We start from the raw sequence: 26,492 nt of genomic DNA on the forward strand, positions 1-26,492 counted from the left end.
CCAGGCTTTTTAATCTTTCCTCACATGGCAGCCGTTCCATACCCCTTATCATTTTTGTTGCCCTTTTCTGAACCTTTTCCAATTCCAATGTATCTTTTTTTGAGATGGGGTGACCACATCTGCACACAGTATTCAAGATGTGGGCGTACCATGGATTTATATAGAGGCAATATGATATTTTCTGTCTTATCTGTCCTTTTCTTAATGATTCCCAGCATTCTGTAAGCTTTTTTGACTCCCGCTGCACAGTGAGTGGATGTTTTCAGAGAACTCTCCACAATGACTCCCAAGATCTCTTTCTTGAGTGGGAACAGCTAATTTAGACTTCATCATTGTATGTGCATCTCTTGGAGGGGGCACTGGCAGAAGGCGGAAGCAGTGGAGGAAGGGAATGAGCAGTTGCGGGGTGGGGTGAGGGGGAGGGAGAGGGTTGTAAAAGGCGCAGGGGACATGCCAGAATTAAATGCTGTGTAGTAGGAAGGAGGAATGCTGCTGGGGCTGGTGCAGTGATTTGTGACTGATGTTCTTGAGTTTTTAAATGTGTCTAGGCAGCCAGCATTTTGGATTGTTAGGGAGCAGGGGGCATACCCCTTAGCGTGCAGTTCAAAATAAGTAAATACATGTTGGGGTGCCATCTGCATCAGGACACTGTCTATTCTACAATCACTTCTGCTTGCCAGACACGTGGGCTGCAGGAGGGAGCTCAGATTTCTGGGTTCTATTCCCAGCACCGCCACTAACTCCCACGGTCAATTTAAGTAAGGCGCAGGGCGGCTCGGTGCTGTTTTATCCATCTGCAAAATGGGGCAAACACTTACCTCATCACGGCGTTTGTGGATGGATTTTGTGCAAATAAATCATCGAGCCCTTTCACAGAAAGTTACTAGAAGCATTTCACATCTGCATGGGAGGGAAGGACACATACACTCTCAACCCCCGCCCCCCCACCCACCCACCCACACACTTGCAGTTAGAAGCAGGGTCGGGGGTGTTTAAAGAAATAGATTTGAGAAAATACATGTGGCTGAACTAGTGTTATAGGCCTGGAGGCAGGACTCAGGCTGATGGTCTCTGGCCTGTGTTTTGCAGGAGGTCAAACTAGATGATCAGAAAAGTCCCTTCTGGCTTTGAACTCTAAAAATCACAGCTCTCTGTAGTATTTCTTCTCCAGCCCCCCGTGTAGGATATGGCATCAGGACAAGAAAAAGTTCCTCATAGCCGGGAGAGCCCAGGGCATGCTCTTCAGCATGGCTTAGGGGGCCGGAGGCTAGAAGTTGTGCACGCACTTCCAGGGTGAAGATGGGCATCTGGTGGAAGCTGAACCAATTGCCCCAGGATAATCTAGACTGAAATTCTGAACTATTCCCTTCCAACCAGCAGGAAGAGCCCAAAGCACGTACTCCCCATCCTGGCCTGGGGCAGGCTGTTTTGCCGCAGGACAGTAGCTCTCCTGTACATGTTAACGGCTCCTACACCGAAGCACCTTTTAGATCCCTCACAGAAGGTTGCAGAAATAGCTCAACCCGCAGAGCTGGTTGCAGCCACAGGTGCGATTGCTGATGGGAAATGCCCTTTGCACACAGAACAATTCTGTGGGGAAATTTTCCGTGTTGCCAAACGGTTTGGATTGTCCAGCAGGAAAATCGACATGACGCCTGCCAGCCTCCAAGGCGCTTGTCAGCTTCACTTTCAGCCTGCCCAAAGAATGAAATTGACAAGAGGCGGGCAGCCAGCCAGCTGAAAAATTCCAGGTTTGGTTCTTTTTGAAATAGAATTTTTCAGAATTTCTGGCTTCTGAAAAAGTTGGAAATTTTTGCTTTTCCTCTTGAATTGCATAAATATTTTACCAGAACCTCAAAATTTCCCACAGGCTGGAAATGTCGTTTTCCAGGCAGCTCTATTCACAGGCTGCACACAAGTGCGACAGGCCGACCACTGCCAACCATGGCGGACGGATGGCTGGCAGAAGCCTGGTCTTTGTTCATGCAGATTCTGAAGGTGACCAACATCCTTCTGCCCCAGCACCCTTCTCTGCTGGGCAGGCTCTCACATGGGTGCCTTACCTGTGCCAGAGGTACCAGCTGCAAGGTAACTGCTACTCAGCAGACCCTCTCTGCCCCCAGAGGCAGCTGTCCCACAGCTGGGCCATCTCCAGCAGCCTTTGCTGAGAGCAGCAGGCCAGCCATGACTAGCGTCATAGATGCACCAGGGCAGGAATAGGAAGAGAGATGGACAAGGCCCTTGGGAACTGCAGGGGGGGACCACTCCCCTGCTCAGCACCCGTAGAGCTTTTCGGGTCCAATGGGCAAGACTGGAGGACTTGTCGCGATAAGCCAATTGACTCCAGGCCAGGAAGATCCAGTAAAACCTCCCTCCAGGCCCAGTATGTGCTGGTGGGTACTGCACAGCCACAAGGTGCTCTGCGTGAAAGGACAAACCACGGGCCCATGTGCCATTCCAGCTGGTGGCCAGTAGGGAAGTCAAGAGTTTATCGCCCCTTTTAGGGACCATATGAGACAGCGTTAATAGTGAGTTGTGGTCAATACTATTCCCCTCTCAAGAGAGCAAGTTTCAGGCTGTGGCTGAAGACACAGCAGCAGCTGGCTTTGCCGTCTTTCCACAAAGTGCTCTGAGACCCGTGCAGTGAGAAGGGGGCTACAGCAAGAGGATTTGGGGTTTACACCACTGCAAAAAGCACCATTCTCCTTCTATGGAGAAATGCAGCAATAACGCGGCCTTATTCCTTTATACAGTGGGATGCACCCCAGGCCACTCCACCCACAACACCTTGTGACCCAGACACAGATGCCAATGGGCAGGGGGCATAATGAGTGCGTAGGGGTTTACAGGGATCCCCTAGGTCCGATGACTACATACCAGTGCAACAAAGGGTGGCATGTGAAGTCTCTGTCAACAGACAGTAACGTACTGGTGCTCCCAATCATGGTGAGATCTACAGATGTTGTTTTAGGAGTTTTGTATCTATGCTGAAAACGAAGGTCTGATGTAAATGAAGACAGGTCACCAGAAGATGAGAAGCAGGTTCTGCTCAGGTCCGGGGTATGAGACACTTCTCTCCCTGGCTGACCATTGTGTATCATGCGTATTACAATGTGAGTCGATTTGGACATGGAGCCATCAGCTAATCAAGACTGCAAAGGCAAGGAGATCACAAACTCTACCTGAAGGAATACCCAGCAAGGGGGAGTCCAGTTTATGACTAAGATCAAAGAATTCATCCGGTATATCAGGAGACTGCAAGGAGAAACACTGTTTCCTTCACCGAGGGGACAAGCTGCCCACATGCTTGTCATATGAATGGAGGGTCACAGCTAGCCTGGCTGTTAAACGCTGGGAGAAAGGCTTTGGATGATAGCTAACTAGATGTCTTGCTGTCCTGTCTCAGGGAGGTTACCTCTAGGCTCTAGAATGCATATTATGATTTTGTTTTAGATGTAACCAGTAGTTCCCAATTTTTCCACCTACTCGCTATTACCGGAATCTCTTCTTCCTTAATTACGCCGACCCTTGTTTTCACTAGTCACAAACCCAAGTGCTGAGAGGGAAGCAGAGATCCTCAGGTGAAACAGGAAAGCTGAGGCGCACTGTCGCTTTGGGGACAGAGTATCTGTAAATGCTGCGAGTGTCCAGAGGATTAGGGGCTGGGCACCCAGGGGGTTTGGACTGTGCCTATCGCTAACCTGCAGGACAGCAGAGCCTGCATAGGCTGGAAGGGCCCATGGCTGGGGGAGTCGGAGAGCTGACCCCTGGCAGGCACAGACAAGGTTCCCACATGCTAAGGGCAGGTGGTAGCGACCATCGGTCCCCCTGGGAAGCAGGTCATGCATATCCATGCAAATTATACCCCACTGCTGAAATGCTGCCACCTCTGGGGTGAGGCACAGCAGCTGTTGAACATGACCTAGCATTTTAAGGCAGGGAGTAGAGAATAACCGAAGAAGCAATGTTCGGTAACTGGCGTGTAGTTTTGTCAAAATTGGGATCGGGTAAAGAAAATGGAGTCAACACGCACATACTGTCTGAATGGTTTTGGAAAGCCAGAGCTTGAAACAGAGCCTTGAACAAACTCCACGTGCAGGCAGTAAGAGCGGTCGCTGTTTGGTTGCACCATGCTGGTGTTTCTTGGTAGAGTAGATGTGATGTAACAGTTGATACTGTGACCTCGCGGAGAGCAGCACACCGGAGAGACAGTGTACATTCATATATAGTAAAAAGTCTTTATTAAGAAGTCAAAAAATAAAACTCTTGATACAATTTTCATAACCGTCAAGTCAGCGCAGCAAATATATAATCAGTACTTTAGCCATGTAAGGTTAAAGGTCCGTTATTTTCTTTTAAAATAAAATATATTTTAGTTCTTAAAATTTATTCAATAAAGTACATATTTTCCTATAAATTCCCTACATATACATAAGAGGTAAAAAATAAAAAAATAAAACTAAACAAAACAAAACGGCGATCGAAATCATTTTTTTGGCGACATGACGTGCTTAACTCTGCCCCCAACTGTTCCACACCCCCCCGCCCGTCCCAGCCAGGACACCTATCCTTTTCAACGCACTGTGGGCAGCTTTCACGTTGGCAAAATAGAAGATAAAACGGTGTTACCAAAAAAAAAGAGAGATATATTTAGAGAACCGGCCAGAACCGTCCAAAAAAATAACTACATACAAAAACCCAAAACATTAATAATAATAATAATAATAAAATGCTTTTAAAAAAATAAAGACAACCCTTGTGTGTCCTAAATAAAAAGTGCAACCGGACCTTTTCTTTCTGTTTATTTCACTTTGCAAACTGAATACTGTTATTTGGAAAGAACTGTTGAAGAACAGCTGCTCGTTCTCCTCCCCAGCTTCCACACCTGGGTTCAGAGTTAAAGCTATTCTGTAAACATTTGATTTTTTTTCTCCCTTCTGCTATTTCACACCCCTCTTTCCTGTCATTTTCCTCATCCCTTCTTCCCCCCTCCCCCACCCACAATCTTCCTCTCCAGCTTTCTACCCAGCAAGAAACATCGTCTTTCACCCTCCCCACCCGCAGTCCCAATCCAATCCCTTAAATAAAAAGGTTGATTTAAACAGTTAAAAGTTCTTAAAAAGCTGAGTTGTAGGGAGAGGGGTAGGGGTGGGGGGTGGTGGCCCATCCGATCGGACTCCGGATGGACAGCTAGGAGAAGATGTGGATGGCTTGAGTGGCTGGGGTGTGGCAGGCAGGGCACTCCGGCTCGGCTTTGCCGCAGATGCGGATGGCGCACTCCATGCAGAAGAGGTTGTGGCCGCAGGGCACCAGGGCAGCAATGACCTCGCTTTCGAAACACACCATGCACTCCCGGGAGCTCTTCCGGTGCCCGTCAGAGCTGCTGGAATCTGTGGGGGAGCCTGAGGTGCCGGAGATGCTGCCCGGCAGGGAAGAGGAGGAGGAGTAACCTGTGCTGTTGGAGAAGGAGGAGAGCGAGCCCTGGGTGGGCAGCCAGGACAAGGTGCTGACCGGGTCGCTCTGGATGCGGCGGGCTAGGGGGTGGTCCAGGGCAACGCTGCTCTCTGGGAGGGTCGGGGAGTGCCGGGGCGTGGCTGTCCCGCTGATGCTGCTGTTACGTCTCTGCGAGCCATTGATGGAGGAGCAGCTGCTGAAGGCCTGCAGGGGGTTGGAGCGCTCAAAGGGAGACCAGATGGTGGTGGGCGTGGTGAGGTCCAGGGCCAGGAAATCGAAGCCGAAGTCAGCGTCTTCGGAGCTGAGCGGTGGCGCCTGGGGCTCGCTGAAGTTGAAGCCGCTGCTGGTGCTGTACGGGCTGGTGGGGCTGGCGTCGGCCACCCGGCCACCGTAGTAGGACTCGGTGGAGGTGCTGCCCAGGGAGCTCAGGCTGTCATTGCGAAGGCCGGCCGAGGGCCTGCGGGCAGGGTTGGGGGCTTTGGCCCACAGGCTGGCCGTGCTGCCCAGCAGGTCGAGGCAGACGTCGGTGCCATTGGAGTGGAAGTCGTTGTCTGCGTTGACGTCTATGAAGGAGCCTGTCCTCATGGTGATGTGGGCTTCAATCTCCTCCCGGGCCCGGTCCACGTTCTCGGGCATCCCCGTCACCTCAAAGACGGGCTCTTTGTCTCGGCTCGGCGTGACAATGTACGTGTGCGTCTGCTGCTGGATTCTCTTGATGGTGGCCCCCTTGGGCCCCACCACCAGGCCCACCACACGGTAGGGGACTCTCACCTGGATGGTGGTCTGCCCTGGCAGGTTGGGGGGACCCTGCACGGTTCCCGTCAGGCCGTTGACCTTGTTGCGAGTTGCTCGGATCATGGAGAAGTGTTCAGCAGCCGAGAGGATCTCCCTCTTGGCCATTTCCACATCCTCTTTCCTCCCAGTCACGATGAAGATGGGCTCCTCTCCTCTGACTGGCGTCTTGATGTAGGTGTTGGTTTTAGCACGCAGGGCTTTGATCTTACAGCCTGGAATGAAAAGGAGACAGAAAAGCGACACGTTCAGGCCCAGGTTGAAGCCGGGAACCAAGCACACCCTGCTGCTCGTGTTATAAGGAGGGCCGGGAAGCCAGCAGACAATGCAATTGAGGCAATGCAATTGTTTCCACTGAATTCACACCTACAACAGGGAAACCTTCTGAGAGGAGAAGCCTCACGCTTCACAACCAGGAAGTTACTCCTGAGTTCTGGTGAATGGTATGCGCTAGCATGAAACACACAGGCTTGCTGACCCCTCATCGTCATGTCCACTGGGGCAGGACCTCAGGATCCCAACCAGGGATCAGGGCCCCATCATGCAAACACGACACAGATGGTCCCTGCCCCAGAGAGCTCCTTATCAAGGAGTGAGGCAACAGGTGAACCCAGAAGAAAAAGGGGAGTATGTGTGCACCCTGGGCAGAGAGGTGGGGACAAGGTCAAGGGGACTGAGACAGACACACGTGCCCAAGTGAATAGTTACAGCAGCCCTAGGTGGTGGCCTTCTCCCTTGGAGATGGATTGGAAGGAAGTGAGGAAGCAGGCACAGAAGTTACTTTTATCTCAGGGGCAGGTTCGAGAAGGTGCAGAGAAATGACCCTTCTGGTTTTTTTTACATCCCAGTGCTTCCTTTATTTGGAGCCGGAGGTCTCCCCCCAGGATGGGGATGGGTGTGTGTGTGTGTCTAAACAGAGACCAGGCAGGCTGAACAGAAGCAGAACCCCCTCTCACGCCCCCCCCATCTGCCATGTCCATCTTTTATTTCTTCAGTTTGCCTTATTAGCATGTGTATTACTGTTAGCCTCTCGTCGTGGCCCCATTGAGACCCCCTGTCCGCACGCACGCACACAGAGAATTTCTTCCCTTCTTCCTTTGCTTTTGGTCTAAAAAATTCACTCGTTTCTGCCTGGAGGAAGAATTCAAAATGGAAGACAGGGAATGTGTCCACTAGGAGTCCCAGAGGAGGGGGTCTGTTAGTTAGGGGCTGAGCTAAGGGCCTATATATGCAGCTCTGGCTCGAAGGTCTCTGGACCAGGCAGAGTGGTCTAGACCAGTGGTCCTCAATCAGGGGTACATGTACCCCTGGGGGTTCACAGAGCTCTTCCAGGGGGTACATCAGCTCATCTAGAGATTTGCCTAGTTTTACAACAGGCAACATAAAAAGCACTCGTGAGGTCAGTACAAAATAAAACTATACAGACAATGGCTTATTTCTACTGCTCTCTATCTACACACTGAATTGTAAGTACAACATTTATATTCCAGTTGATTTATTTTATAACTATATGGTAAAAAGGGGAAAGGAAACAATTCTTCAGTAACAGTGCGCTGTGGCACTTTTGTACGTTTAGATCCAATTTTGTAAGCAAGTTGTGTTTAAGTGCGGTGAAACTTGGGGGTACACAAGACAAATCAGACTCCTGAAAGGGGTAAAGTCATCTGGAAAGGCCGAGAGCCACTGGTCTAGTGGATGGGGCATCGGCCTAGGACTCAGAAGACCTGGGTGTTACTCCCAACTCTGCCACCAACCTGCTAAGCGACCTTGGATAAGTCACTTCCCCGCTCCGTGCCTCTGTTTTCCCTCTCACCTGTTGTCTATCTTGTCTATGTATACCATGAGCTTTTCATAGCAAGGAGCGTCTCTCACTGCGTGTGTGTAGAGTGCCTAGCACAACTGGGCCTTGATCTCAGCTGGGGCCTCCAGAGGCTACTGGAATACAACCAGTAACTCCTGAATGCCGATCAGAACCCGCTCTGGAGATACCTTTCCGGTAGCTACAGTCCCGCTATGCCCTATTTGCGTTCGCTCCACCTGCACTCTAATAACTTTTTGTAACAAAATTCACACAAGTGACACATTCTAAATCTAGAGACCAGGCTGGTTTCCTGCCCTTCGTTCCCAATCACCAAGGCAGAGTAGCCCACATCCTCTGTGCCTTCCCAAGCTTTGGTTTAACCCAAAACATTATTAATCAACTGTACTGCAGCAGCATCTAGCAGCCCCAGTCATGGACCAGAAGCCCATCATGCCAGGCACTGTACAAACACAGAACAAAAAGACAGTCCAAGAGAGTCACCAGTAAATACTGATAACACCATGAGATAAGTTAGAAGGACCTTGTCAGGCAGGTATCAACCTATCTAAGGCATATGTCCCCCACATCACTGTAGTGACAGGCCTTCTCACATTCTTCAAGGTATTTGTCCTCACAGAACCCAGGTGCGGCACGGCAGTGCTATTGTACAGGTGGGAAACTGAGGCACAGAGAGACATTGACGTGCCCAAGATCATACAGACAGTCTGTGGAGGAGCAGCGGCATGAACGTAGCTCTCCCACGGCCCAGGCTAGACCCCTAGCCACTGGGCCAGGTCCAAGGTTTAGGTTTTGTAGAACCGTAGTAATCTGCATATGAAATTGGTCTCCTTTCACCACATCCCCACAAAGAGGCTGTAGTCAGGTCGTGGCTGCATTTAGGAAGTATACCATTGCACACTGACAAGGGCATTAAGTGTCACAGAAAATTAAAATAGAAAATTGTCAAAATGAGCAAGCAGAGTGCATTTTTAGATGCTAAATCCTTGCTTTTTGATCACATTCATTCATCACTTGCAAAATTCAGCCAGTCATTCACAAAGGGGTCTCCTAGTCATTTGTGTGAATAACCGGGGCTCAACCTATCGAACGGGAGCTCTCTCACAGTGGATAATACATTCAACTCTGAAGAAGCCAACAAGGGAAATGAGTTACATTTGAAACAAGAGCATCAAGGTGTCACTAAAGCCCGGGACCCAACCAGTTGTTCTGAGCTTGGAAAGGAGCTTGGGGACCAGATGTCGTCAATGGAGGATGAGAAAGGAGTGGGGGAGTAGTTTTGAAAAGCCCCGAGAAGACTCCACAGCTGTGGAGATCATGCACAGAACCTAGACTGAGAAGCCCATCAATGGCCAATCAAGAAGGCCATATTGAGTGGCTGCTATGCTTTCCCAAAGCCTACATCATGACAAACTCCCGGATGACACCTGTGGTCAACAGCTTTGCTCGTTGTAGCTGACAACTGCATTTCTCTGGTCCTATGGGACTCTCTGACATCAGCTCATCTGTGTGGGGGAACAGAACTTTCTCGGGGGCTGGTCCAAGATTGTGGAATGAACTTCCCCAGGAATGAAGGACCGTCACAAACCTTCCGCTCCCAGTGCCGGGTGCATTTCTTTGACCTGGCTTCTCTAACGTCAATAGAGAACAACATGTATATTTAAAAAAAAAAAAAATTCTACCAGAACAAGACACAATCCTGCACATGCTTCTCCTCCTGGGGAGAGGAGGCAAGAAAGAACACGTGACGTGTATGGTCATGTTGCTCAATGCACAGCTGGAAGGCGCTCCGATACTACGGTGATGAGCGTGGAATCACTACGCTCCTCTGGCACAACTTTGTATAAAGCTTCATTCTAGGCCTGTCCGCATGAAGGATATTCAGACTGGTGTGACCACACTGATGCAGTTACATTGATGCAACCTTTCTGACATACGCAGGGCTGAGCTGGCACAAAGGGGCTTATGCTGGTGTTACCCCAATGGTGCTTCGCAGAGAAAGCAACCCCTACTTGGTGTTGGTGCAACGTGCCTACGTTCGGGGTTTGCATCAGGAGGACTAAATCGAGAGAGTTTCCATTGGGGCTAATTTTTCAGTGTAGACAAGGCCTCAGTCAAGACTCTGTGGTACTAGCCGCAGTGCGGATATTTCCTAAGCTTGCCAGGGTGAGTAAGGAAAGAGATGTATGCCACTCTCCTGGGCCTCCTCCATTAGGAGAAGAGCTCAACTAGAGTTACTCCCACGTGGAGACCCAGAGATGGCCATGGGATTCCACATGGCGGTAATTCTACAGGCAGATGGAGCCTTTGAAAGGATTGTGGCCTAAGATCTTGACTGTATTAAAGCACCCAGCAACTTGTAGTGTTCAGAGAACAACTGAATTTTGCTGCACAGAATGTAAAGGGGATACTGTATTGAGTCTGCTGGACTCAGACAGACCCTGTGGTCTCTCAGTCTCTAAGTCTGGCACTGCCCAGAGTCACCACCCTGGGATCTCCCTAAGTCTTGGAGTGGAGCAGACAAAAAGGGGCTCCACTGCAGATCTGTCATTGGAGGTGCTACAAAAGACGGCAAATAAAGCAGAGAAGCAAACCTGCTCACTGCATAGAATGTAGCTCTTGGGCTGGCAACATGCAGATTTGGAGCCCAAAAGTCACTTGTATGCCTAAGGCACGTTCCAGCCCTGGCCTGTGGCTAAGTCTGCTTAGCGTGACCTATAGCAGATCCCCACATTACAGGATTAGATGCAGCTGACTGCCTGCGAGTTATGGCTATGCCAGGCTCTTTCCTCCTCACATCCCCCTCCAGCGCCATTCGGAGGGCTTGGTATGTCAGCTGCTGCACACAGCAGGGGGCTGATGCTTGGCATGTTGGGGTATTCCCCACCCACCCAGATGTGAATTTTTTTTGGGTGGGGGGAGGGGGAGCAGAAGGGAGTGAGGAGAAAGAAAACCTAACCAACAGATGAGGCTGGATTTTACTTACGGAAGCTGCTCAGTCAGGGGAGCCAACTGGCCGATGATATTCCCTGATAAAAGGAGTGAAGATTAATTGCACGGGGGCCCTGTTAGCGTCGTTTCAAGGGGATCTCTCTCTCACACACGGCACGCCAGGTGTGATCGGCCAGAATGGCCACAGGGCTGCGTTTCTGGGCTCAGACAGGAGGACACACCTGAGTTCATCCCCTCTCGCAGCCCACTGGACTCTGTCTGCCAACCTTCGGGAGGCACCATAAGAATCATGAAGCGCCGCGCCGTGGTCAGAGCACACAGAAAGATGAATGTCAATTGAAAAATATTTGTCTTTTGTTGGTGGGGTTTTTTTTGGGACTAATTTAGTGATGGGTGGGTATATCTGTGGCTAGGGGCTGCAAGGACACGACTCATTTTGTAGCCTGCTGGGTGAGTATATTTATGGGTTGGTCAGTGCGGCCTGGTTTAGTCTGCTTAAGTGGGTCTGGGACTCCTGAATTACCTGCCTGGCTGTGTCACTCACGAGCTGTCTCCCCTGCGGCCAGCCATTTCCTGCTGTGGGTCCCAGTTCCCACCTCTGTGAGATGAGGGTAACACTCTGGCCATGGAGGTGAACCATCAGGCCTACAAGCAGCTGCTTTAACCGGAAGATCTCAAAGCAGTTGCCACCAACAAACTCTCCTCCGTTTATTACGGGGAAAGAAAGGAGCAGACAGGTTAAGAGACTTTGCCCAAAGTCACACAGCAAATAAGTGGCAGAGTTAGGAACAGAACCCAGGTTGCCTGACTCCCTGTCCCATTTTGGGACCACTCGATCATGCTGCCTTCAAGAGGCACAGCTGACAGAGTGCTAACTCAGGGCTGAGTATCCTCGGGCTTTTGTTACTCCTGGGTTTGGAGGAAGACTCACGTCTCTGGCATTCTCGAGTAACGTGCTCATTGGAATCTCACAGTGTATAGTAACCTGCTCAAGGAGAGAGGTGGGGGAGCCTGGCACAAAACCTGCAATGAAACGAGGAGCCTTCTGCCTTTCTCACCGGCCACAGGGAACAACTACATACACACGCTGTTTGCTTTGCTCCTAGGAGTCAGTTCTCAGCACTGTTGTGAGACAGCTATGTATTAACATGGAAATGAGCCTACCATGTCAAGATGGCTGGTGCATCTGTACAGTAGCTCTGCCTCAATGCATCCATCTCATTGATAAAAATGCATCTACACTTCTAGGCTGACGTGTTGCTGGCCACACTGTTACATTGAAGGAAGTTTCCTACCCACCTTCAAGTCTCATTATGCTAATGATCTTGCCAGGGTTCTCTCTCCACGCATTTCCCTTTCTCTGCCTCCATCAGGGAAAGGATGCAACTCAAACAGATTGCCAGGAAATGAAATGCAGTAGCAAAAAAGAGGAAAGTTCTGGGACTCAATCCCCTAGAAAGAGGAGAGCGGAGAGTTCAAAGGGCACACAGAGCTTTGGGCCAGGAATTTCAGTAAGAACTTTTCAAATCCAAAACCATTAACGGTCTCACTGCACCCTTTAGTACGAAGCTGATCCAAAATGTTAAAAGGGAGATGCATCCCGGCTGTTACGCCACTGAAGCTACACCAGGGTGAATCTGGACCAAAACAATTGAATCACTTCATTCAGCAGAGATCAGGGTTCTGGGGGGGGTCTCCTGGCAGGAGCTATCAGCTGAACGGCACAAGGGAAGGCAGGCGGTAGTCACCCGCTGCTCTGTTCTCATCTGTGAGGCACCGAACAACCTGGTTTGCAGAGGTGGTGAACACCCCCAGCTCCTGCCAAAGCCAACTGAAGCCATGAGGGTTTCAAATCAGGCCCAAGGTCTTTGATCAGCAACATTTGATTTAGCTGGTGTTGGTCCTGCTTTGAGCAGGAGATTGGACTAGATGACCTGCTGAGGTCTCCTCCAACCCTAATCTTCTATGATTCTATGATTCACTTTTCATCCTTTATGCTGCCTGCTTTCCATACACAAAGCCTGTTGTGAACGGGATAGTGCACCTGTCAGTAAGGCTGGCAATGTTATTTTAACAGTGTGTATTTTATATACAACACACTGACTGGGCATTCCTCTCCTATGAGATATAGGGCTGGTTCTTCACCACCGGACATCTCGTGCAGTCGCTTACGCCTGTGCAAAGTGTGTGTAAAATACTGCCATTGGGATCTGGCAGTGCTTTACTTACACCTGTGCAAAGCGAATGTGACAGCAGGGAAGAATCAGGCTCACAATCAATGCAGGGTTAAAGCTGGTACTGTAAAGGAAGGGAGCCTGGTGGATCTGCAGTGGGGCTCAGAGTCCAGTGCACGATTCTCACATCTGGGATTTGAAGTGTTTCCCTTAGAAACATCTCTCATGTTTCTTGGGAGCATTAAAATAACCAGGGGCTTCTGAAAGGTTCAGTGAGGTCCAAAGTCCAAAATGGCAGCCACTGGTGCAAGAGGGCTGCTGTATTTGCACATGTGCTGGCCATGCTCCCAGTAATGCTTTGTGGCCTGGCATCAAAGGGCTGCCTATTATTCTGGCCCAGAAAGAGGGCCATTCTTCACTTCTTATTACGCTAGCCTCCAGCACACACATTGCACCAATGAGGTGCTTGTATTGTGAGGCTATTGAAACAGATGCTGTTACCGGGCTTCCTTTGGGTGCAAAACGGAGGGGAGAGTTCATACAACTGCTCCAAAATAAAACCAAACTCTGCTCCTCTGGCTAAGGCAGAAGGTCTCACCATGAGAGATTTCATGCTGAGATCGGTAGGAAAACCCACCCTCTTTGAACAGGTACAATGTACCTGAGCTTCCATCACCACCAGGGTAAATCCCAAAGGGACACAGCCGCTTCACAAGTCAAGCACCACCCAGATCGATCTCTAGTTAATGCCTTAAGAAATACCAGGAAATACCCTTCTCTGAATAATTCTAGTGGCCACTGGATGACACTGTTGCTGCACATGGGAGGCATCTAATCCCCAGGGCAAATCAATACGAGCTGGGGAAAGGCTACTCATTAGTGCTGTAGAGGTTACGGGGTTGGGGCCTGGTCTGCTGACGCGCGAGCACCCACAGATTCATTTTAAGGCCAGAAGGGACCATGATGATCATCTGTGTAGCACAGTCCAAGGTTACCACCATCACCCCCTTTTAGAGATCCCATGCTGAGGTGGGGAGGGACGAAATGACTTGCCCAAATCACACAGTCTCTGTGGAAAAGCAGGGAATTGAACCCAGATCTCCTGGGTCCCAGACCAGTGCCTTGACTACAGGACCATCCTTCCTCCCTATTAAAGGAGTCCGACAACCAGGCATACCCAGGATTGAACCCAGGACCTCTGCCATGGGAGATGAGGGCGATACCCCTAGAACATACAGGGTCGATGCTGCTACGTTCTCGTCATGCACCATGTGCACACCCTGGAAACCAAGGCCACAAACAGCAGACCGAATCAGGATAATCCGGATCCTGGTTACAGTGGTAATGGAGCAGTATTTGTTGGTCCTTCACGTTCCCTTCTTCAACTCATTGGCTCATCCTGTTGCTGAGGCATGACAAGATGTAAAGCTGACAACAATTTCCAACTGTTTCAGGAAAGGCAGATTTGTTGTGCTAGAGGAAGGTGGACGAGACGAGGATGATGAAGAGTTTGTCGACCCTCTGAACGATGTCCCATTTCCAGTCAACATGGAAAAAGAGGACTTAGTAGCTGCTGTGGCTGAGGATCTGCTCACGATCGGAGAGCTGCCCGAGGAAGAATTACTGAGCTGCAGCAAGGCCAGAGAAACAAGCTTGTGTTCATGAAACGTATCATAATCAAGAGAGTGAGGATGATTTTGATGAAGTTCCACCCCCACCAACTCTAAAGCTGTTGAAGGTTTTGAACAAACTTTGGCACTTTTCGCAGCTAGGGGGACTACGTGACAGGATCTACAGGTCTCTTCGGGACATTGAATTCCATCTTCAAATCCAAATTGTGACGGAGAAGAAGCAAACAAATTAATAGAGTTCTTTCACCTGAAATGAGTTTATCCATTCATAATTAATTTACAAGTGGATACTGTATAAACAGAATGCATTTTGACATGGAATAATACTTTAATTTAGGTTATTACAGTATTATTTATTTGCTTAGCAGATGCCCATATCCAGAGTGACTTACAGTGCATACAAAGTGTTACAGTTAAGTGCGAGAATAAAAAATGTTTACAAGTAAAAGCAAAGAGGCTGTGTTTGTTATCATGGTTGATGTTTGATTGTTTTCAAAACATAAAAATAAAACTTGATACTTTTATAACGTTAATGCAACGAGTACCGCTTTACTGCTACAAGATGTGAGTCGGCTACAAATGCAGAACAGAGCACAGGTTAAAAATGTACAGTATGTACACTAATGCAACACTGTAGCAATAGTAAAACACACATTGCACTGTTGCAATTACAGATTGTTAGCAAGTCCTGGAGCTATTTTACGTATCAGAAAAAGCAGGCTGCCTTTGGTCAGATGAAACTGCCTGTAACAGCAACAGCTGCTTAGGAGCAACACAGCAAAAGGGAGTGTGTTGCTACTAGCGAGTATCTTGTGTAGTGCTTAAACTAGACCGGGGCAGTTAAAGTGGTACAGCCCCTTACCGTGGCTGCAGGCCTACTAGTATCAAAGCTATACCAGTACAGCTTATTCCTGTACGGGAAACTGCAGCCACACAGGGCATTACCAGTTTAGTTACACCGGCAAAATAAACCACACTCCGAACTGACACCGTTACATCAGTATAAAATCTGTGTACAGCCCAGGCCTTAGATTCCAATGGAGCTTAAGAACGTGCTTCAGTGCTGTGCTGAATCAGGCCCTTAGTAAATGGCAAGAGAAGAGTTTCAGAGGGAGCTCCCACAGTGCAGGGGATCAGTTGCTAAGGTACCTGCCACAGCAGGAGGTGAACAGCTGGCCTGGACAGACAGACTGAGTGGCTTGTAATTTACAAGTTGCAAGGCCAGATCCAACCTAAAAAAAAAAGACAGACAACAAAAACCTGTACACACGTGTATTTAAGTAACAGCCGGAAACCAAGCCACCCTGGGGATTGCACCGACACTGTAGCATACACACAGAGCACTGGGGAATGGGAAACGGTGCAGGCCACAGTTGTGTAGAGGGCAGCCACAGATCTGTTAGCACACTCAGGAATCCCGACCCGGTACAGAAAGGATGCCGTCTCCTATGCAGGGACACTTACTAGGTAGCAGCTTGCACTGCCCTAGGCAGCTGGGATGTCAGGGAGAGCACCAGTATCTGGAAGGGGTCTTTGTTCACGAAGGATGGAACAGGACAGCAGAGGTGTGAAAAGAGCAAGGGCTGGAAAGCAGCGCACTCAGGCATGGCAGGAAGGGATGCAGATGGGCAGGACAGCCCCAGAGAGCTACGACAGAGGGGAGCGGTACTGTCTGGAAAAACCACTGGGGCGGGAGTGGTATCTACAGCCCTGATCCAAAGGGTGACCACACGTCTGAATGGCCAAACAGGGAGAAGGAGAACTGACAATCAGAGCTGTAGAGGGGCCAGTAACGTTCCCAAAGGTGGCGTGTTTACTATTTGTATTTGCATGTCACCTAAGAGCCCTAGTCCTGGCCCAGGATCCCGTTGTGCGAGGCGCTGTACAAACAGAACAAAAGCCACTCCCTGCCTCGGAGAGCTCGGTCAGATGAGCTGCGTTGCGGTACAGAATTAACACAGAACAAGGCTGTGCTGCTTGTTGGGGTCAATCATTCCGTGGGGGGAGAGAAGAAGGGCACAAACTTTGCTACAAGTCTAACAACAAAGTTATATCCACGCTTCTATTCCAGACAAAAGCTAATCTCGCTCAGCCCCCGGGGGAACCGTTCGCAGAGACATTCCAGTTTGTAACTCATCCATTCACTCCCACTTGGTTGACACAAACACCGAGAGGTTCTCTCATCTCCGACTGCAATAGGTTACGTTTCACTTCAGGGTCCTAATAGAAAATATTCAGTCCTGACTTAAGCCTTGATCCGGACAGCATGTAAATAGGTGCTTAACTTTAAGCATGTGCTCTAGTCCCACTGAGTATCAAGCACGTGCTGTCCTGGATCCGGATGCGTTTCTCAGTGCAGGGGGGTGGGAGGAGGATGGGGGAAGGTGGCTCTAGCTGTATTCAAACCTCAAGCATCCAAGCTTGGCCCCCCACCCACATCTCCACCCAGCAAAGGGGACTCAATAGACTGGTTGAAATGGGATGGTCCTCTTGAAATCCTTCCTTCTAAGCCCCAGCCACCTGCTGACATTTATACTCAGCTGTTTGGCCAAATTCCTCCGTGTCATTTTAAATGGGCATGCTGCTCTCTCCACGTCCCCTCCGGTGGTGCTGCGGGGGCAGAATGGCTACATTTCAATAGCAGGCACATATATCGTGATAATCATTTTACGCTGACACTCTGCCTTTCATCCCCTTTAGAGGGAGACGCTAATGTACAGAATCACACAAAAGAATCAAAGAAGCCACTTATGAACTGCACCCACCTCTGGGGTGGAAATGGCGCAGCGTTGCAGTGCGCTGTTAAGAAGTTACCATCCATTTAGTACAGGAAATGAGGAACAGTGGAAACACAGCAGAGGCCGAATGCAGTTACCCAAGCTGGAATCTGGCCAGGTCACCAGGGCTATACAAAGCACCACAAGATGCAGGACACATGATATGCTTGGGGCTCCTTCTCAGTGGGGAGTACTTCACCAATGCCGGGGTGGGGCAGCAGCTGGAGCCCATCACCTCTCTAAACTGACCAGCGGTGATGTTGGTGAGAAACCAGAGGGGGATTAAGAGTCTCTCACTTCAAAGTGCCACCGGAGTAGAAAATATTACCTCCCCAACATTCCTCGCTAGCACAGCAGGGCCACAGCTGCAGGACTGCTCCAAATCAGAGTCCCCTTTGCACTGTAAGCATAGAGTCCGCATTCACACACTGGGTTTACTGCTCTTGGCTCAGGCTTGGAATTGAGGAAAGTAACTGACTTATTCACACTGCAGGGCTTATCACCCCCCACTATCCAGGATATGTGCTGTCACACAGGCAAGAACTGTTTGGATTCAGGCGGCCTGAGCTCTGTCTTCACCAGCAGCACACACCACCCCATCCCAAATGCAAGCCAGAGCTGGGCTGTGGGACAAAAAAAAACACATCACCCCCACGCTACTGGCTGCTCCCGACCCAGCCTCCCCCAGGACAGAGCACAGGACCAGGAAGTTAGCTGGACTGCAAGGAGGGAAAATAGGTCCGGTCTGGTCCTTTCTGCCTTGGTCTGTGATACTGCTGCTGAATTCATTTAAAGCTGGGTCTCTCTGTTCCTGCCTTTGGTCTGGCCAAGCCCGTCTCCGCTACCTTACCCCTCCTTTCACTTCAGCACACATCAGTAGCTCCTGTCCCACAAGACTCTGTATGAAGCCAGCTGACTCCACTTTAGCATCCATTGGGCAGGGGCTGGCATGCAGCAGTTACCCTCCAGCACACCCCGAGAGCCAACCACAGACCAGCCTGCAGTGCTGCCATCCCAAGCAGCACAAAGGCAAGTCTGAGAATGGGCAGGGCTTACCAACGAGAGACGTTTCCAGCACTAGCGGCTGGGACAGCCCCTTGGGAACTTCTAGCAACACCCTGGCCAGCACATCTCAACTAGCCCCCTGGGACAGGGGTTCTCTCTGGTGAAAGAGGCTGCTCAAGCTTAGTTGCTACGCACGTCCCCACCTCCTTTCCCTGATCCAAGGTCTCACGCCACCGTCAGCATTACAGAGCTTGCAATCCCTTGTGGAACAGAACAACGCTGGCCCAAGAGGCGCCAGGGCTGGGGCTAGAGGAAGAGGAGGAGAACGACCACGCTTAGCACTTCTATTGCCCTCTTCAGCTCCATAGCACCCTGCGAACGGTAATGGGTTCATCCTTACCCACCCCTGGGAAAGCACTGTACCTCTGTGCTTTCTCCAGACGGTGGGCAAGCTGAGGTGGGGAGACCGAGCCACTTGCTTAAGGCCGCAGCGGAGAAAGTCAGGATACATCTACACTGCAGAAAAAGCCTGTGGTATGTCCCCACAGCTACTAGACACCCAGGGCTGGCCTGGGCCAGCCGACTTGTGCTCGGGCTGCAGGGCTGTTTCACTCCTGTGCAGACATTTGGGCTTGGGCTGGAGCCCGGGCTCTAGGTCCCTGTGAAGTGGCAGGGTCCCAGGGCCTGGGTTCCAGCTCAAGCCAGGAAGTCCATACAGCAATGAAACGGCCCTACAGCCCGAGCCCTGCAAGTGGGAGTCGGCTGGCATGGGCCAGCCATGGGTTTTTCTTTGCTGTGTAGACAGACCCTCAGAGCCTGGGTCAGCTGACTCAGGGTCACTCTAGGGGAGCTAAAAACAGCAGCGTAAACATTTCTGCTGGGGCGCCAAGACCCACCATCCTTGCCAGGTTTCGGAACCCACGCAGGAACATCTGGACTGCTATTTCTAGCCCTGTAGCACAAGCCCAAGTCAGTTGACCTGGCTTCTGAGACTTGCTACTGGGGAGGGGGGGGGTTGCAGTGCAGTGTCAGCCAAGATTAGCACCCAGAAAATGCAGTGAGTGGAGATCTCTGTAATAGCACAGGGTATTTCTGGCCCTGAGCTCAGACCAAGGGAAGACACATTTGGGAAGGGCATTTCAGACTGACATAAAAGAATATGATAAAATGCTCCTTTTATCTGACATGCTGGGCGTGAAGGCAGAGAGAAGAGCTAGATTAGGGCTCAGAAAGGAGAGAGAGGAGTAAAACAAAAGAAAGATCATTAGCAGGCCTGGGTGAGAGCAATACATCATTACCCATGTGAAGTTGGGACTCATGGCTTTACAGCATGTTCTCAGTGTTCGAACTACTGGGACTCCTGGAGTGAGGTCAAACAGCAGCCGTATTTCACCCTTTTCTACCAGTAACCTCCATCAATTCCTCTGCTCCAGTAACCCCACCCCGATGCAGCAGTGATTTCATTAGTAGTGCTATGGTTTTTGGTGGTTCGAAAGAAGACCATATTACTGCAATTAATCCCTACAGCGCTCCTCAGAGCCGGCCCCACCCATGGCCAGAATCATGAACGGGTTTGCATGCAAAGGCATGACAACATAATCCCATTGGGCTGAGCTGCCGTTTGGTATTGACGTGTGACATCTGAAGCAGTAAGGATGCGGAGGAGAGGGGAAGGGGCCTACGCTCCCCACTCTCAGGCACAGCCGCTGGGCACCTTCACCAAAAACGCTTCAGCAGCCTCTTGCCCTGGGGGTGTGTGTGCGTGTTGTTGCTTGGTCTCATTTTGCTGAACACCTCAGTGTTTTTTTTAAGCTCAGCTGATGAGAGCCAGTTGTGGTGACAGAGCAGATGTGATGCTTTACACAGCCCAGGCCAGCCTCGGTGGGTTTCCGAAAGTCCCAGGGAATAATAAGGTTAACAGACTTGGAAGAAGGGTGGGGAGTCACAGTGAACAATGACAGGTTTCAGAGTAACAGCCGTGTTAGTCTGTATTCGCAAAAAGAAAAGGAGGACTTGTGGCACCTTAGAGACTAACCAATTTATTTGAGCATAAGCTTTCGTGAGCTACAGCTCACTTCATCGGATGCATACCGTGGAAACTGCAGCAGACTTTATATACACACAGAGAATATGAAACAATACCTCCTCCCACCCCACTGTCCTGCTGGTAATAGCTTATCTAAAGTGATCATCAGGTGGGCCATTTCCAGCACAAGGGGGGTGGAGGGTGAGAAAACCTGGATTTGTGCTGGAAATGGCCCACCTGATGATCACTTTAGATAAGCTATTACCAGCAGGACAGTGGGGTGGGAGGAGGTATTGTTTCATATTCTCTGTGTGTATATAAAGTCTGCTGCAGTTTCCACGGTATGCATCCGATGAAGTGAGCTGTAGCTCACGAAAGCTCATGCTCAAATAAATTGGTTAGTCTCTAAGGTGCCACAAGTCCTCCTTTTCTTTTTACAGTGAACAATGTATTTCATGGGTCAGAACTGATACAAGTAGCTAGTTACTCACTCTGATGGGAAAATACCTGCCCAACAGAACGGGGCTCTTGAAGTCTTTCACATTCAGTCTATTGTAATACTTCAGTCTGGTGCTTACGGAAGCCAGGCAACTAAACACAGTACAGCCAAAGGCTGGTATCTGCGTTCCAGTTACTCCCACAAAGGGCTAGGTGGTCTTCATACATATAGGAAGGCATGGTCCTTGCTCCAAAAAGCTTGTGTGAAAAGCTCTGCCGATGCACCACAATCCAGATGCGCAGCCCCTTCCCCCACCGCTATTCAGTCCCTGGGATCTCCCACCAACCCCTGCTCTGCTGATGCATCTCAATCCTGATCTGCAACACTCCAAGTCCAGGACTTTTCCCTGAATCTTTCTGGACTGCACACTGAGCGTGTGATGTGGATAAAAATGTCCAATGGTTGCTTAGGTCAAACTGATTTCACCCATGACCCTTCCATTGCACTCTACGCCTGCAAGGGCCAATGGTGAATTCATCCTTGTAAACATCCCTGGGAACAAAGTGTTTCCCACATTAAACCTCATGCTCATTTTCCTTATTACAACTGATTTAGGAGCCAAGATGGTAGTAACTTTACAACATGAAATTGTAACACAGGAGGAATATATTATAGCCATAGAGGTGTGGTTTAGTGGTCCAAGCACAGATCTAGGAGACAGTAACACTTAAATTCTCATCCTGGCTCAGAAACAATCTTTCAGGCCCTGGAAAAGTTAGTTAACTTCTTGGTCTTAGTTTCCTCACCTGTTAGATGGGGATGCATAAACAGCACTAAGACCATGTTTTCTGGTGGTCAGCTCGCCAGACTGGGAAGTTAGGAGACAGCAATTCTATTTCCATTTCTGCTACTGGCTCACTGTGTGACTATGGGCAAAATAATTCCCCATTTTACAGACAGGGAAACTGAGGCAAAGAGCAGGTTTTCCACCCTCAGGTAAGATATCAGTTACCTATAGTAATTTAGCCCAGACTAGGAACTAAAGCAGTGGTTCTCAACCAGGAGTCTCAGGCCCTCTGGGGGGGCCGCCAAGCAGGGCCAGCATTAGACTTGCTGGGGCCCAGGGCAGAAAGCTGAAGCTGCAATGCATGGGGCTGAAGCCCAGGGCCCCAAGCCCCCAACCCAGGGCTGAAGCCAAAGCCTGAGCAACCTAGCTTTGCGGGGCCCCCTGGGGCATGGGACCCGGTGAATTGCCCTGCTTGCTACCCCCTAACACTGGCCCTGGCTTTTATATGCAGACAGTTGTTGTGGCACAGGTGGGCCGTGGAGTTTTTATAGCCTGTTGGGGGGGCCTCAGAAAGAAAAAGTTTGAGAACACCTGTACTAAAGAACACTGGCAATCGATCTCTGCTACTTTCTCTTAATTGGTAATACTACTTCACTGGGGTGAAAAGTCATCTGCTGGGACATCTTACTTAAGTAGACTTGAACTTTAACACAGAAGCATACTGTAAGGATTAACATTCATGTGTCCATAGTGATCAAGGGATCTTGGTACCCAATTCATTCTGGAGCTTGTATTTCACACCAGTTTCATGGCAGACATAAAAGATTCTTAGGACACTGCAGTTATGCACAGAAGCCCCAGTCATTTAAAACCATAGCTCTCATCCTTCTGGTGGGGTAAAAAACACTCAGAGATACTTGCACAGGGGGCCTCAAAAACCACAAGAGCACTACTTGTACTTCCCAAAAAGTGTTGAGAGCACAGCAGAAAGTTAGATCCCATGTCTGGGGAAAGGTACAAGACAGACCTGCACAGAGCCAAGAATTTCAAGCAGACAACCTGTGAATGGGAAGGGCTTGATTTAATTTCCGCACGCAAGCTGAGCTTGATGCAGGACCAAGAGGAAGTGAAGTCACCTTTGTGCCTTCCCTATTCTGGGGCTGGGTCAGATCCAGTTTGACCTCTGATGCAGGTTGGAGCAGCCTCAAAACAGTCCTAATTTGCAAGAGTTGTCTCAAGGGCTTTTCTGGTGGTTGAGAATAGCTACATCCCCTCTCCCCAGGAAATGTCCCGACACCACTCCATGGGGTGACACACAGCCAGGGCAGCACCAACCTGATGGCACCCTAGGAATTCCTTTGTGCAGGGGGAATCCTTCAAGAGCTGAATCTGCCAGCTCTACTACCTCTTTATGCCAAGATAGGTGACACCAAGGGACCACAGAGCAGAAATGAATTGGGCTCAAATTACCTGGAAGAACCAGGAGACGGGGGAGACAGGGAACACGGAAAGAGGAAAAAACAGGAAAATATAAAATTAAAAGGCATTTAACTATTTACCCCGATGGGTGGGGATAGTGGAAGCAACTACAGTCTGTTAGTGTTATGAACCAAGTTTCCAGCCCGTTTCAGCCTTTGTACGTGCTATTCCTGGGCGCTCTCTCCGTCACAGCATGCCACTCCTAAATCACATTGATTATTAATGCCCTTGCAGCGTATTTGCATAAACCACACCAGTTCCCAGAGTTCAACAAGCATCCAGGCTTCCCTCTGCACCAAGTATTTCCTGGAGGACTAGAAGCATGCAACATAAGGAGAGATACATGTTTAACTTAATAAGGGTTGATGAGACTGGGGATTGGGGCTTTTCTATAGTTCAGTCACCCAAGGACACAGTAAATCTGAGTTACTGATAGGCACTGGACTCTGGTTTTGGATCCTAACAGTTAAGAGATAGAAAAGACCTACTAGATAATTGAATCTATCCCCCAAGAGAGGCTGGATCAGAGATTAAGTTGATACTTCCTGTGGCCTTGGCCAAGAAGCAGTGAGATCCTGCTGTACCCTTACCCAGGAGTCAGTCAACTAGATACTATCCTTACAGCGATCACGCCCACCTTTTGCTGCTTCCCAAGCTCTCAGCACAGCCTGCAATACTAGAAAGGGAACCACAGAAAGTTGAGGCTGAGCATGAGCAGTTGGTATAAATTGGGACTGTGTACGCCTGGAAGTGGGTTGGAGCTCTGGGAGCAGGCCAATGGGAAGCAGAGAGTATGATGTCATCATGCTAATCACAGCATGGCTCTAGCTAACAAAGAGAACAATGGGGCTGCCACACTACCCCACTTCCACCCATGAAAAATGCACAAGGGCCCCACAAATCCCATCCATTAAAATGAAATGATCACCAGGAGCCACACACCTACAAAGAGAAGCAACAGTCAGGGGTCACGGCAGAAAGACGAGGGAGGAAAGGCTGCACCTCAGACCAAATACACTGGAGGTCAGTTTGCAAACAGGCAAGACTCAGATCTCAACAATGATTTTTAATACTAAAAATGCCCATTTTATTTATTTTGGGTTTTTCTTTAAGAAGTAACTTTAAAGACTAAAATATATTTTTATTTTAAAGAAACAAAACCCACCCGGCACACACCCAGCTAAGTATCACAAGCATTGAGGCGTGCCCTTGTGTCCTTTTGTGACAGATTTTTTTTGCAGTCAGGGATCCCTACGCCCCTCCACAGCTACTTCATATCTCAAGTGTTTAACATATTTTAAATTAGTAGATGAAATTAAGAATCCAACTGAGATCAATTAAGGCTGATAGTAAATATTACCTTAAGAGGGTGTGTGGGAGAGGGGAGAAATCAATTAAATAAATGGAAGTATTTTCATCTACTTCACAGTCATTTAGACTTTATAGTCTATTTCCACAGACTTGAGAAGTCCAGTAAACATGAGAACTTTCTGGGTGTGTATCTATGTAATATACAAAGTGTGTAGCAGGCCTATATAGTTTAGACATCAGCAAACTCTAGCAAAATATTTACAAATGTGGAGTCATTTTAAAATGGCACACAGAGAGATGGCTTGTTCATAAAATAGAATTAAAAGGGTCTCTATAGAAAGAGTTTGAAGGGTTTTATTTCTAAAAAGTTTCCACTCCACACTCCAGCACAAAGAAACAAAGACTAAAACTGACCCAAATAAAAACTGGGATGGGCCAGTGCATCTCATACTTTCTGATTGCTGGATTTTTGGTTACTACCCAGGCATAGGTGTCTAAGGGGAAAAAAAAACAAAACCCAAAACATAGAATACACATTTCTGTGCATGCCATGTCTCCCCCAAAAGACAGGCAAACACCTTTCTAACTCGATAGTGGTACAGAGCAGTGGCCCAGGAGTATTTAAGCTACAGGAGTCTCCATTTCTCTCCAAAACTACCAATGTCTTCAGATTCCCAAGACAAGTTATTCAGACACTAATTACATATATAGGATCTATTAAAGTCTCTCAGTACATATAGAGGGAATATTTTCAGTGACATATATAGAGATATTTTGGCTTATTTTACAGTCCCATGGACTTGCATCTCCTCCTTTCTCCATTTTAGATAGAGTGTTACCTGAAGGTATCAAAGCTGAAAAGCTGCCTATAATAGAGTGGAGGAATTGAGGGGGTGCGAGGGAGGAGACTACAGACAATGGGCAAAACAAAAGGAAAAAAGGCCGCTGGAGTTTACCTTGTCTCCCCACAATCTCCGCTACATGTTCAGAGCTGGGGACAGGGACGCACTCAGTCATGTTCACGCTCTTCTTTCTGCTTCCAATGATGCTCATCTGCTCAGCCAAGATGGAGTGGTGGTGGCCCAGGTGGGGGTGAAAGTTGCTGAACACATCTGGAGGGGAAGTGGTGCTGGAGGTGGGGGGGCTCACATCTGGATCCAGCATTGGCAGCCCCCCCAGCATCCCCACTCCCCTGTCCAGCCCTGAGCCGTGGTCCATGTCATCCAGCCCTCCATCCCCAATCTCCAGCACCTCCTCCTCCTCCTCCTCCACTCCTCCTTCTTCAGTCACCCTTTCTGCTGCCGCCGCCGCCTCCTCCAAGCCCAAGATGGAGAGCTGGTCCAGGGCGAACCGCAGCGCGGCCGCCGCGTCTTCCTGGTCGGGCAGGGGCTGCTGCCCGCCTCTCGCCGGCTCGGGCTCCAGCCGCGGCGGCTCCTCGTGCGCCGGCTGCCCGGGCGGCGGCGGCGGCGGCGGCGGGGCGCTCAGCAGCCCCAGGCAGGGCGCGGGGCAGCCGGCTGCCTCCCCGCCGTCGGGCTGGTAGACGGAGCCGGGCATGCTGGCGAGCCGAGCCGAGCCGAGGCACGGGCAGCCGGCAGCAGCGGCGGGCGGCTCCCCTTCTCCCGGGGCGGACAGCGCCGCCTGCGCTCGGAGTCCGCCGCCCGCTTCTCCCTGGCCGCCGCCTGCTTTGTCCGCTCGCCGGCCGGCCGGCCGCCCGCATCCAGCAGCGGCCGCGGGGCTCCCAGGGGCGGCCGCGAGCCGCGCCCCCCGCCCCGCACGTCAGCCCCAGCCCAACAATGGGCCCGCGGCGAGAGCGGCGCATGCGCGGCGGCCCGGCCCGGCCTCCCGG

General features: G+C 49.9%; 2 protein-coding genes across 2 annotated transcripts in view; both read right to left on the bottom strand.

Moving 5' to 3' along the window:
- Positions 1-4,263: 4,263 nt before the first annotated feature.
- Positions 4,264-26,446, bottom strand: MEX3D (mex-3 RNA binding family member D). The gene is made up of 2 exons (XM_073324498.1): positions 25,603-26,446; positions 4,264-6,461 (listed from the first exon to the last, which is right to left on the bottom strand). The coding sequence occupies exons 1-2, from the start codon at positions 26,198-26,200 to the stop codon at positions 5,191-5,193; spliced, it is 1,869 nt and encodes a 622-aa protein (XP_073180599.1). The 5' UTR covers positions 26,201-26,446; the 3' UTR covers positions 4,264-5,190.
- MBD3 (methyl-CpG binding domain protein 3) overlaps positions 6,387-26,492 on the bottom strand; it is an 86,733-nt gene continuing 66,627 nt past the window's right edge. The window contains exon 7 of the mRNA XM_073324500.1: positions 6,387-6,461. The gene's annotated coding sequence lies outside the window, so the exon portion shown is untranslated. The remainder of the gene's footprint in view (positions 6,462-26,492) is intronic.

Source organism: Lepidochelys kempii, chromosome 25, assembly GCF_965140265.1.
Source record: "Lepidochelys kempii isolate rLepKem1 chromosome 25, rLepKem1.hap2, whole genome shotgun sequence".
In the NCBI taxonomy this organism is placed as follows: Eukaryota; Metazoa; Chordata; order Testudines; family Cheloniidae; genus Lepidochelys; species Lepidochelys kempii.

Coding starts and splice junctions, on each gene's coding strand:
- MEX3D (XM_073324498.1), bottom strand. CDS start 26,200: ATGCCCGGCTCCGTCTACCAGCCCGACGGCGGGGAGGCAGCCGGCTGC. Junction 6,462..25,602: donor GGAGATTGTGGGGAGACAAG/GTAAACTCCAGC, acceptor TTTTCATTCCAG/GCTGTAAGATCAAAGCCCTG.